Genomic DNA, 13,414 nt, shown 5'->3' on the forward strand with positions numbered 1-13,414 from the left:
GGCTGGATATAATAGCTTTTTTTGATGATAAATAAGAAATATAATACCCGGTTTCCTGGTGGTCTAGTGGTTAGGATTCGGCGCTCTCACTGCTGTGGCCCATGTTCGATTCCCGGTCAGGGAACCAAACCCAGCCATTAGGGTTGCACAAGCCAGTGCACTCTTAGTGCTGGTCCCAAGCCCGGATAAATTGTGTTAGGAAGGGCATCCAGCGTAAAAACGTGCCAAATTGAACATGTGGATCACGAATACGGATGATCCGCTGTGGCAACTCCTAATGGGAGAAGCTGAAAGTAACTAAATATAATACCCATTTTTAAAATTGCTCACTTTATATACTGTATAAGGCAGAAAAAGAAAATACTTTGAGGCTTATTTTATAATTTAATAAATTTTTCCATGTGTAGTCTGTGAGGTGGGGAATTAACCATCTGCATTTGCTTAGAAATCTTACCGCATTTATTCTGTTTAGTAAATGTTAAAGGCCCATTATGGCCATAATGGGCTAGATTTTAAATTAAATTACTCCTAAAGGCTTTAAAAAGTCTGATTTTTTTTTGTGTACTTTTAATCAATATGCCAATTATAATTAATGTAAACTAAAAAGCATTTCACATTTACAAGTTATGTGCGGAGTGTATTTTTTGTCAATTATGGCCATAATTTGTGATCCCTCAATGAGTAAAGTGCTAACTGGCAGTCGAGACAGTGGGCAGACAGTTAGTGTCTTATCAGCTCAGCACCTACTGTAAATTTTATATAGGTTTTATTTAATAGCTCTAATCTCTGTAACTCTGCATCTGTAACCCTGTCTTTGCTCCATGCCAGCTCCTCTTGTATCCAGTGCCCTGGCAAAGCTTTCTGTACAAGTGGCTAGAGCTTCCCTCAGTCTGGGTCACATCTCACCAGAGAAGGAGGAGGGAAAGGAGTCCATTACACCCTTTCAGGTTCCTCTCTCTGGCTCTTTTTGTTGTACCTTTTTGTGAAGGGATTTCAAGTTTTTTAGTGTGGCTGAGGCAAGGCTTTTAGATGTGGAGAGTGCAGTGCTGCACTTAAGAAGGCTTTCAGCTATTTGTGTGTGTGTGTGTGTGTGTGTGTGTGTGTGTGTGTGTGTGTGTGTGTGTGTGTGCGCATGTGCGCGTGTGTGCTTGTGTGCGTGCGTGTTTGTGTGTGCATGCATGCGTGTGTGTGTGTGTGTGTGTGTGTGTGTGTGTGCTTCCCAGGGAAAGGGGGTGAATTGGTCAGCTATCAGTTGTTGGCAGCCCTCTTAGCTGCCTTTGATTTGTTTCCACAGTAAGACCTCTGACCCCTTCTGTCCTCTAACTCCAGAGGTCATCTACTGCTAAGAGTTCAGCCTCCATTTTCTGGTCATTTCAAAATGCATATCCAGTCAGAACTTCTCTCAAAGCATTAACAAATTCATAAGGAAACAGAGAGAAGAAAGAGCACATGAATAATTACATAAAGTACAATGTAGGCCATGGTGCTTTTTAGTAGATGGGGCTGGTGACCAGAAGAAAATAAAAAACATGAAATATTGAAAAGGTGCATGTAGCTGAAATAGGACAAATCGAAATTATTTTTTTGTAGAGGATTGATTAAGACTCCAAGAAGTTGTCTTTAGGTGCAATAAAACAGAATGCAATAAATCATAAATAATCTATATGTCCATATCTATCCCTTTCGTATTTAATGTATTAAATAGAGATTTACTTTTTATTGTTCAGTTCTCAGCCTTTTAGCATTTACAGCATGAATGCCCTCTTTTAGTCAGTGGGAAAACAATAGAGGGCAGGCTTGCAAAATCATTTATTAAAAATGCATTAAACAGTGACTCTTGGGCAAAGTTCTTTTTAAATTGATGAAAACAAAATAGAATTAATGAAGCTTCCATAACATACTTTTTTAAAGATAATTGCTTCTTTAAATGATGAATATGGGTGAATATGAATATAAGCAATTTTTACATAAAGAGTACAGTGTGTCTATGCAGTGGGCTTCAGTACATGATGCCTACAGTACATAATCTCTTTATAGAATCTGCCAAACATGCTGTACATTTATAAAGACTAACTCCATAAAGTGACAATTTTTGTACTGACTGCTTTCATGAATCTTTAAATTGACCTCACCTTATTGATCTTTTTCACATTAGAGTCATGATTGTTTAATAGTGATGTGCTATAATCTGTCATAATCTGTAAAAAAAAAAAAGTATTTACTTAAATACTTTCACATCATTGCCAGTGCCCACTGAATTTGTTTTATTGTGTACTTTTTTTCAATTAAATCTTGTAACAATGCTGTAACACCAAGATGGCAGTTACATTCTTATTAAGGCTAATGTAAGAGTTTTACTGTTTAACACTTTGACAACATTGTAGAACAGTGTTTCTTTTTTTTGTGTTTATCCCAAAGTTGTCATGCCAACACTCTTTTATGGCCAAATGTTTGTGGACAACTCACTACCACATCCACATCCCATTCCTGATTTCTGATTTCCTTGCTGAATAACACATGCTCACATCCTATTGAAGGCCCCAAACATGCAGCAGTTTAAAGCAAAATGAAATAAAGCAGAACCTTATTCTAATAAATATCTGCATTGCTCACCTCATATATCATGCCATATTGACATCAAAACTTGAACTCAAATGGCTGATGCTTGCTTGAACAAGCAAAGGTGTTTATTTTAGTATAAAAGTGGAAGCGTGTTTGTCGGATTATATACCCTGTGGGTCTGTGTAGGCGTCATCATTTCTAATTAATTTAGTTCTAATTCCTAATATATACTGCTTCCTGAACACACTATTTATTATCTTTTTAATCATTATTCCCAGTGCATAGCAGACCCAATTATTTACACATTACAGAGAATCTATATTCCTCTTATCATAGTCTAGCCCTTGTTTTCAATTTTCTGAGCTCTTTTCAGCCATGTTGCCTTGAACCAATTTCTGCAGCAGCATGTAGAGGATTGTGGTGGTAATGAAAAAAAAAGGGACTGGGGTGAGGTGAATGTTAAAATGAGATAAGCGTTGCCATGAAGAGTGTGTGAATGCCCTAACAGTAGGGAGACTGGTACCATTCTCTCCCCAGGCCTTTATTCTACCCCACATAGAGTTTGGCAATAAAGTATTTGTATGCTGATAAAGTGTATAGGACACAAGTACAAGTGTATGTTGCAACTGGCATGAGAAGCCCAAACTGGAACATCTGGATGTTTAATCTGTTGTCTGATCAGTCTCTGAGATTTGTGGATTGTCATTCAAATATGTTTAGTAGGCATTCAAGAAATCCACCTTCCTTGCATGTTTTTAATATTTCAATTGAATGTTTTTTCTGCAGTCTTGATAAAGACTCAGTAGAACTCTTTCTTTCTGTGTCCTCCAGCTCTCTCTGTTTTTCTCTGTATGTCTCTGCCTAGGGCTGGAATGACCTTGTAGGGAACATCAGTATTCACCACACCTACTCACTGTGGATTATTCAGGTGCTGAAATAGAAGAAGGAATAATGAGGGAGGCTTTGTACTAGGTGACATGTTGTTCAATCTCTCTGCCTGAGAGCAGAGTTAATCTCACCAATTCTCTTTATCACAAGGCTGGCTACTGGCCATGCAGCTCTTTTATGGGAAAAGCCATGCAAATGACAAGTGCAGAACTTGTCTTGTAATTTGGAGCACAATAGCAGAAGGCTTTGGTGAATGCAGGACAAGGCTCCTCTTTCCTCTTCGCTGCAGTGGCGCGGATAAGGGATGGAATTGGAGAAAAGACATATCAGGGTCTGTTTGCAGGTTGTGTGAAGGATATCAGTCAACCAGGTCTGGCAGTGCATTGTCAGATAGCACAGATCTTTTTATTTTATATTTATGTTTCATTTTAACCTTCCTCTGGGATTGTTTTGTTTTGGGAATTTTTTTTGTTTTACTATTTGGCATCTGAAATTGACAATGTTACACATATGAACATACTGACATGTTACACCAGGAGCAAGAATATGATTGGCAGTTTTCTCTTGCAAAAAAAAAAAAAAAAAAAAAATATGCAGTTTAACTGTATGATAAATATTTTTGTCCATATATTCTCATGCCCTGACAAGGATTCCATTAACAAGGATATTTTTTTCTCACTGTCTTTTCCAGCACACAGTATTATAGAACTAATACTGAAACAATTGAGCTAAAAGCAGTCTGTAACAAGTAGCTATAAAGAACAAGATGTGTGACAATGGCATAGGAAGGGTTGCTGCCCTTGTGGATTTTGACCAATAATTAATTTATAATAATTATTAATGTTTGGAAATATATATCAGTACTTGATGTGATAGTTTTTTTTATATAACCTGGTGTCATGAATGTTTGTGATTGGAAAACTTTTCCTCTGCCTCATTTTGCTGGTTGGGGTGGTTTGTTTTCTCTGCCCCCTCTTTCTCCTTCTCTCTCCCTCTCCCTCTCATTCTCTCACGCACTCACACAGCAAATCCATCTCCATCTGCGCTGACTATGATCCAGATGTGCACTGTAGAACAGGTGCTAGCAGAGCATCATTTCCTCTGTCTCTTAATCACAGGCTATAATTAGAGTGTGAACGCAGTTCTGCCCACTTTCACCCACCTTCCCTCGCTCCACCCCACCCACCTCTAGAAACGAAACACACTAATTAGAGGAGATTTCCTTCCTTCCTCTCCTTCTCTCGTCCTCTATTTCTCGAGTGGAGTGCGGCCAAGGGAGCAGCCGAGCCGAGTGCAGCAGGGAGTAGAAAAGGAAGAAAAGAGAAAGAAATATTGTTTGAGCCAATCCTCAGAGACCTCTGTGGTTTTAGATTCCTATTCCATAAAAGAAAAAAGGGAGAGATCAGCTTTCACGACAAGACTATGATTTACATAAAATTCCCCAAGAGCTGACTCAGAACCCACTGTGCATTTCATATAAGCACTGAGAGTCAGGTTTTCACACAGCACATTAAAAAAAAGTAAACGATAATAAGCCTCTTAAACACATGGTTAATCCTTAGCGAATGAGAGAATGCAAAGAGAACGAACCATAGCCATTGTTTCAGATCACAAACATTTTCTCATGGTGTGTGATCTTTGCTGCAGAAACCTGTGACCTACAGAACCAACTGATCAATAAACTCCTTAAAACAGCGATGCAGTGTACTAAGCTACCATCACTGCAGCAGCAAAACACAGCCATCTACGGTTTATTCAGTTTCATGATTATTTAAAGCTTTTTTCACATTATATAGGAATGCATTAAGACTGGAATCTTGTAGGAACAAGCATGCGCAGGAGGATATTTTCTTTAATGCAAGAGCATAAGAGGTCAGAAAAGAATATCTACAACAAGTAGTACATGTTAGCACTGGTGAATATTTACCTACTAAATTCCTTTATTTTTCCTGGAAGACACCCATAAACAGAGCAACTTCCATTTATCTTATTTACTGTATACAAGTACGGTAAGCATTTGGGGGCTGAAGTCCTTGCCCAAGGGCCCAGAAATAGCAGATTGTTGGTGCTTGGATTTGAACTTATGACCTTCCAATTAGTATTCCAACATCTTAAATACTGATCTACCTTTTTCTTTTTTTGTGTGTGTGGACATGCCTGCTAATTACTGAGTTCAGAATTTTCGAACATATACATTGCTAACAAGTGCATCAAATTTTGCATATAGCCATTCACTCTCCATAGGCAAACACATGCTGTAAAATCAGATGTAGTGCTAAAGCACTCACTGACTTAAATCTATAAGTTAATTTATCAAATGGATCTGCGCTGTTTAAGTAAAATGGAAGTGTTTAGAAGCAACAACAGCCATGAAGCAGTAGATCAGCAATCTCTTAGAGCGGGGCCACTGAGTGCTGAAGGATATAATACAAAAAAATAATTTATTCTGTATTGCACCACTAACTACAGAGTTCCTTTGCCTCAGGACACAACATCACCGCAAGAACTGTGTTTCAGGAGCCTCATGAAATAGATTCCCATGGCCAAGCAGCTGCCCATAAACTTAAGATCACTTTATTCAATGCCAAGCATCAGCTAGAGGGATGAATTATACTTTATTATTGGATAGTCTGAAATAACATACAGAATTAGGAGAATGCCAGGTGAATGCAAACTGAAGTACCTGAACACAGTGCTAATAAAGTGTGGTGGAGAAAGAATAATGGTCTGGGTCTGTTTTATAGGGTTTAGGTTTGCACACAAAGCGAGGGTGATAAATGCGTGGTTTGATGACCTGCAATTGCATGCTGACCTCAACCCCAATGAATACTTTTGGTATGATTTAAAATATCGATTACAACCCAGGCCTTTTCATCCAACAACAGTACCTGACCCCATAAATGCTCTTTGACTAAATGGGCACAAATTTAAAATAAAAAATGTTGTCGGAAGCTTTCCCACAAGAGAATGTTATACATGCAAAAAAGGGACACAACCATATAAATATTAATGCTCATGGCTTTGCAATAAAATTTCCAACAAGCTTATATAGGTGTGATGCACAGGTGTTCACAGGTGTCCAACAATGTATAGCCCCCTCTAAAAGTAAAAGCATGGCTAGTTCTTTTGTTGTTATACACAGAATACGTCTAGGGTTAAACTCAAAAGATGTATAAGAAATGATTGATCAGACTTTGAGCTTCAGTTTCTCTTCAGTGTTAAACCTGACATGTTACATGGTTAACTCATCCATTATTCAAGCAATCACAAATACTGCAAGATTGTGTGCCTTAGTAGATACATTTTTTATAAAGTATTTATTGACTCTGTATTGATGTTTAAATCAGTATCTCTTTGATTGGCTGCTCTAATTTGCACTGCAATTTGATGTAGCTATTTACCTGGTTTTCAGTTGTTTTTTATTTTACATTTTTATTGTTGTGGTTTTAGTGTGCATTTGGGTGTTTTGTGCTGTCCCAGATAAACTCATTATCTTTGGCATTTTAGAAATGAGTAGGGTAGCCCTGCTGAAGAGACTGCTGCTAGAAGTCTTTGACCAGTTTTGTTTTCTTCTGTTGCTTCTGCCATTATTTTTCCATTTCTGTCTCTGTCTTTCTCTTCCCCTCTCTATCTTTCTCTACTGCTCTCCTCCTTTCTTCTCTGTTTCTGTTGTTCTCTTCTCTTGTCTCCGGATGTCGGTCCCTGTAGATTTCCCATGTTGGTTTATTATCTAGTGTCAAACAAACTGTGGTTTATTTATCATGAGGTGAGAGGGGAAGGAGTGAGTAAGTGTCAGCTTTCCAGTGGGAGGAATTCAGAATCACAAAGCTCTTTTTGTAGTCTCGCCGCACTTTGCTCCAGGACATTCTCCTAATGTGTTAATGTTAATGTGAATCAGCATGCATCTCCAGCTTAATTAATCGTCCTCCTGCAGTCAGTGCACTGATATATTCAGGAGTACATGTGTGTACAGTATGTGAGAGAAAGAGAGGGGAGTCTCTTTTGATTTGTGCTTATTATTTTTGTATTTTATATTTTTGTATTTTTGTATTTTATATATATATATATATATATATATATATATATATATATATATATATATATATATATATATATATATATAATTTTTTTTTTTTTATATATATATATATATATATATATATATATATAATTATAAGCACAAATTACAAATCACAAATATATATCTATAATATTTAACTTGTACAGACAAAACACATAGCTTTTCTAAAGAGTTGCTGTACATTCGCACAACTTGCAGTAGCACTTTCTGAAGCATTTCCCCAATCAGAAAGCTCCATGTGAGTGGCAGCTCTCCTGTTGATTCTTCTCTCAGATCACACTGCTCAGATACGGGTACTCAGCTGTGTCCACAGTACACTCTTCTCCTTAAGCAAAAAACAACAACAACAACACCACATGGCACTTTATTATTTTATGATTCATTAATGACTCAATACTCATGTCTATTATTCCAAAGTTGCCATTGTTAGGCAGAAAGGAGAAAGAAACATATCCTTTACTCAAAGCAGCAGTGGCAGTATTCGTTAATGGCAATAAAACTTCACATACATTTTTGTTTTGTTTTTTGTTAATAACCTAAACCCTGTAGCCCAACACTATAATAGCAGCCTGGCATTAGTTTTTACAGTATAAGATACAATAGTTGTAACAGTAATAGCAAAGTTTTTTTGTAATAGCAAAGTTTTCCAAAGCCAACTAGACAGCTTCAACGGTCCAACTATTCTAGCTATTCTTCTCTGGACTATTCTAGCTATTCTTCTCTGGACTATTCTAACTATTCTTCTCTGGACTATTCTAATGTTTTATATGAACTAATTAACTGAATCTCCTATACTAAATATGTAAGATATTACACATCGAACTGGTGGATAATTACATAAATTGTTATGGGAACAGATGAATCTAATAAAGTGTACAGCGAAAATATTTAGTGTGAAAACAAATTGTGGCGGCATGGATTGTATTTTATTTTATTTTCATTGGCATTCTGATATCAGAACTTGGGAGCATTAGAGTGTCACAATATTGATATGTATTCCATGCTAAGCTGATATTGGCAGTTACTTATTGATTTGACTGATTGTTAAGCAATATTTCTGCTACTGAATAGATTAAATTGACGTTTTCTCGGCAGGTAACGATGGTGTTCTTATTTCAGAAAGCTACAGTAGTTTCAGCTAGGCTATGAGTACCTGCTTTCTCAACACTGCGCTCCCCCATCATCTCAGCCACCAGCAGCTGTTTTGAAATTGAAATGTCTATTTTATTTGTTTTTTAACACTTTGCTGCATCACCCAATAATACTTTTTTCTTTCTTAACACCACTTTTCTGAACTTATTCTGAGCTGAAGTCATGAATATATTTTGGCTTGCTCTGTATTGAAAATGTGAATAAAAAAAAAAATATATCAAGATATAACAAAAATATATTTCATACTATTATTTGGTTAGTGTCAATGTGTATTCAGTCTTATGCTATTTTTCACTTTTGCATAATAGTTTGCTTTAGATACAAGGTAGTTGGCTAACAGCCCATAGTATATATAGTTGAGAATCAGTCACTGATTAATTTATTAAGTATTGCTAATTGTTAATTACAGGTATATTGGTTAAAACTCTCCACTGTAATAGATAAAATTTGACAGATTAAAGTACAAAACAAAAAAGGAGCAGAAGTACCAGAATCAGCATGTCATTGTGCATGTTACAACTAATGCTCTGGCCTTTATTCATTACATCAAGTCTGTTCTGGACATCACTAAAATGACACTTTAATACTGGTTAGTCATAAAGTAAGTATGATAGACCAGAAAAGCCCCTGAATATAAGCAATGCGGTACATCAGTGACTCTGCTTCACTTCATGCTGGCTGATTCCCTGTGGACAGACTGTACGAGCAGGAATAATAGATTTGAGATTAGATTTCCCTCCTTCTAATCCTGTTAGCTGTGCTTGGCTCTAAAGGAAATGGACGTTTTCATCAGCGTTGACCTGGCATGCCTTCATAGCGGCATGTTTGCATGCCAGCATCTGTGTCTGTCTGACAAGTCGTGTTTATACAATGGATTATCCGTGTGAAGAAGGCAGTTGGGCCAAATGCCAACTCAAATTGGATTACAGCGTGCAGTATTTTGAATGTATTTTATTATGCTAGGGCTTTTAGTGTAATGTGATTACTTTGTAATGCACATGTTTTATAGACCACACTAAGACTTTATTAAGTGTGAATAAATTCTTGAGTGCCTGTTGACGTTAAAGAACCTGACATCCTTCTGTGATTTGCTTAGATTAACCATAATGACCTTCTTAATTTCCACATATTAACCTTTAAATATAGTTAACATTTAAATATTTCACTCTGGACTTGTGCCAGGTTTTAATGTTATCCTTCTGATGTTAGTCTTAGAAATGAAGCAGATCTGAATGTTGTCTCTGTAGCAAAGGTGCAACCAAAGTGTATTCCTCTTTGAATTTGAAGTGATGCGTGTACTAGTATGTGTCAGGCTTCATTAACCTCTCCCAGCATTTGTGTGAGGTTTGACTCGCTCTCTGGGTCATTTCCATTTAGCGGAATCTGATTCTCATTAGGTTGGGAGAGCAGAGGCATCTAAGGCTTTCTTGGCCAGATTATATAAGCTCTGCAATGTTGCACTCAAACAGTTGAATTCATCAGGCCATGTTTGTTTGGTGGACTTAACCTCAAGGATACACACTTGCTGCTGCAGTTTTTTACCACAATGTCACAACTCCCCCAGCTGAGACACTGACTCACAAGGTTGTTTACTGTGTGAAAGAAGATGCGCAAGGGTGCGCATGCTGGCTGTGGCAGACAGATGATTGTCACTGGCTCGGTTTTCCTAGGTAATTAATGGCCAGGTTTGGCAGCAATGTGGCCCAACAGTGGATAAAGTTGCAACAGGAATGCAACAAACATGCCACTGACACTCTGTCTAAGTTCATGGCGCTGTAAAAGCAAACTGAATCTGCTGATGGCGTTGTCTGAGTTGTCTGCTATAATGATGTGTGGGAGAGCAATATAATGGGTGTGCAAAAAGTACACAGTCTGGCTCGATGTAGCCACAATATGCTTGCAATGAGTCAGAAATTGAGGTGTAGTTCACTTAATCCACAGCTAATGTCAAAAACCATGCAAAGAACTCAGAGTTTAGCACCACTAAGGCACAGATGTTAGACCCCAAATTTATATTGCATATTATAATAGAGAGTAAAAAAGGCAATCAAAGTACTATAAATTAGAGGACAGATGGTGAGACAATGCCGGAGAAAAGGCAGGGAATTTTTCATGCAAAGCTAGCCACGGCTAATTTATAAAAGGTCTTTGGTATCTTTAAAATAAAAACGTCACATTAACAAGTTTTTTTTATGCTCTTGGCCAACAGGAGATGTCTAATCATGGCATATTTGCATATCTATCAAAGTAATAGCTTCGATTAACAGCAGACCACAAAACAGTGTTTAATGCAAAAATTTAAACAGCTTATTTTTAGTCATTGCAAAACACTTACTAGTGTTACTTGGAGTAACTTGTTAGGTGACAAATATAACAATGCGGAGTACTCCAACTGTGGCTGCAATATGACAAGCAGTGATGGAAAACATTTTTCCGCAAAAACAGCAACTGTATGCAAAAACATTGCAGATCTATTAAAGTGCATGCAAGACATGGTTTTGTTATTGATCATAAAGAATGAGTTGTTAAAACTGTATATGAAGTATATAAATGTTTGCACTGTTAAAGTTTTGTTCACAAAACAATAACAGTTTTCTGAATTCATGATGCTGATGAAAAAAGCATTAAAAATGCATTTATAAATCAATTACATTCCTTAAACAGTATAAGTTGAGTTATACATATGTTAAAAATACATAAAAGTTATATATTATATAACTTAGTATCCATATCGGTGACAGTATATATGCAAATACATTTTCAGAAGGTGTTGGCAAAAAATAAGGTTTTACAATTCAACAGAATTGAATAATGATGAAAAACATGTGATAAGACATTGTAGCAAACAATAACACAATAGGGTACATAGACAAACTAATCCAGGGGGAACACGGTACCAGTGAACACAATTGAGTAAAAAGCGATTGACAGGATAAGGGTAGAAACAGATGAAGCCCAAATTGTTCTTGCAAAGCCTTTTTTCCTTCAGAATTTCTACATTATTTTTAAACACGTTAAGATTAACAGGTATTTTTAATTTGATTAGACCCAAACAATTAATAGAGCATGTCAAATTGATTATTTCTTCTAATCTCTCTTAAATTTAGGTGATGAATGTGAGTTTGACTGAAGGGGATTCTGTGAGGTTTGAGGACCTGGGAGGCCGTGAGCCAGTAGTGCTGGCTAATGAGTCCATCTTGATAAAGGGCTTGGTGGTGCGCAGCTACAGCAACCAGATCTCTGTCCATTTCCACAGCCAGCATCCCTGCCACAGCTTCTTCCTGTTACGCTACCAAGGTAAGTTCTCTCATGCAGGCACTGCCCAATTTGTGTGTGCATTTAAGATAGAGGGAGAAAGGAACTAGCACTGTGCCAGAGCTTGAGACCAAACCTGCTTATGACTGTACACTTACTGATTAGATTGGTGAGTGTGATTGTGTGTCTGGGAGGAAAGAAGCTCTCAATCATTACTTTCCATTACGAGAGGCTCTCTGTGCAACGAGGGGGAAAATACTTCATGTTATCACTTGTCAGTATAATATGCTTATGTTAGCCTGAAAATGACAACTACTATCAATAGACTGCCACATAATTACACTGGAGAGGGGTTCAGATGATATTCCCTGCTAATAGTCTTTTAACAGAGATCTGTGACAGATCAGGGGAAAAAATTGGGCTTTCTTTCTCCACATTGGCAAGTTTTGTTTCTCATTTTGCAGGGGTGCTGGAAAAAAAAAGAGAATTACTTTGTGCTCAGACAAATCCCTTTTGTTTCTGTGAACTAATGAACTGTGGCAGGTTAGCAGTGGGGTAATACAATTTCACAGGCAGCTAACGTGGCTGTTGGATAAAAGAACCATTTTCCCCATTTTCTCTGTCTCCTTCTTTCTGGTGTATGTGTGCGCGTGTGTGTGTGTGTGTGTGTGTGTGTGTGTGTGTGTGCGTGCATGCGTGTGTGTGTGCAAGTGTGTGTGTGTCTGTGTGTCTGTGTATATGTTGAGATGGGGGTGCTGGTAATCAACTGTGTGTACCTTCCAGAGAGTGGATCCTGCCCAGCTTAACAGGGAAGGCTTTCATGCATTTATTAGGCTCACAGCAATCATCCAAAGGCTTTGCCGAGCTCCATCTCTAATGACTTGCAATTTTAATACCAAACGTCCAATTACCCCCCGTCCTCCTCATGTGCTCCAACAAGCATGCTGGGTAGAGCTGCATGGGTGAGAATAACTAATATTGCAGCGTTAATTACATTTCATTGGCATAATGTGCTAAAAAAATAATAAAACAAGCAACATGCCTTTATAAAGGGAAAAAACAGTAACCTAAATCATATTGTAAGTGTGCTATAAGTATGTATGCATGTATATGTATGTGTAAAATGTAACACCTAACACCATCTATGTATTATCTTACTTATACTATGGCCACATATTAGCTTTGACAAGTTAAATCTATTATTGATTTTTGGAAAGCGAAACTGACTGCATGGATAAAAAAGTAAGGTTAGTTTCCATTAGTTATTTTATATAGAGTACATGTCATTAGATGTAAAATTCTGCATGCTTAAAATCATACAAAAAAAATTTGTGTGATCGTTCACTTGAATGGATTATAATAAATAGTTATGAATCAGAGAGAAGGGTGTTTAAGAGTGATTGTGCATGTGTGAATAAAGTGAATGATATCTGTGCCACATCTCTGCTAATAATGTAATTGCTGGTATTAGTTCCT

General features: G+C 37.2%; 1 protein-coding gene across 8 annotated transcripts in view; it reads left to right on the forward strand.

Annotated features, from left to right (window-relative positions):
- sez6b (seizure related 6 homolog b) overlaps positions 1–13,414 on the forward strand; it is a 159,372-nt gene that overhangs the window by 96,327 nt on the left and 49,631 nt on the right. For all 8 annotated transcript variants that reach the window (XM_046862682.1, XM_046862680.1, XM_046862679.1 and 5 more), the window contains exon 4: positions 11,791–11,980. In XM_046862682.1, coding sequence (XP_046718638.1) covers positions 11,791–11,980 — 190 coding nt within the window. The remainder of the gene's footprint in view (positions 1–11,790; positions 11,981–13,414) is intronic.

This window comes from Silurus meridionalis, chromosome 12, assembly GCF_014805685.1.
Source record: "Silurus meridionalis isolate SWU-2019-XX chromosome 12, ASM1480568v1, whole genome shotgun sequence".
In the NCBI taxonomy this organism is placed as follows: Eukaryota; Metazoa; Chordata; class Actinopteri; order Siluriformes; family Siluridae; genus Silurus; species Silurus meridionalis.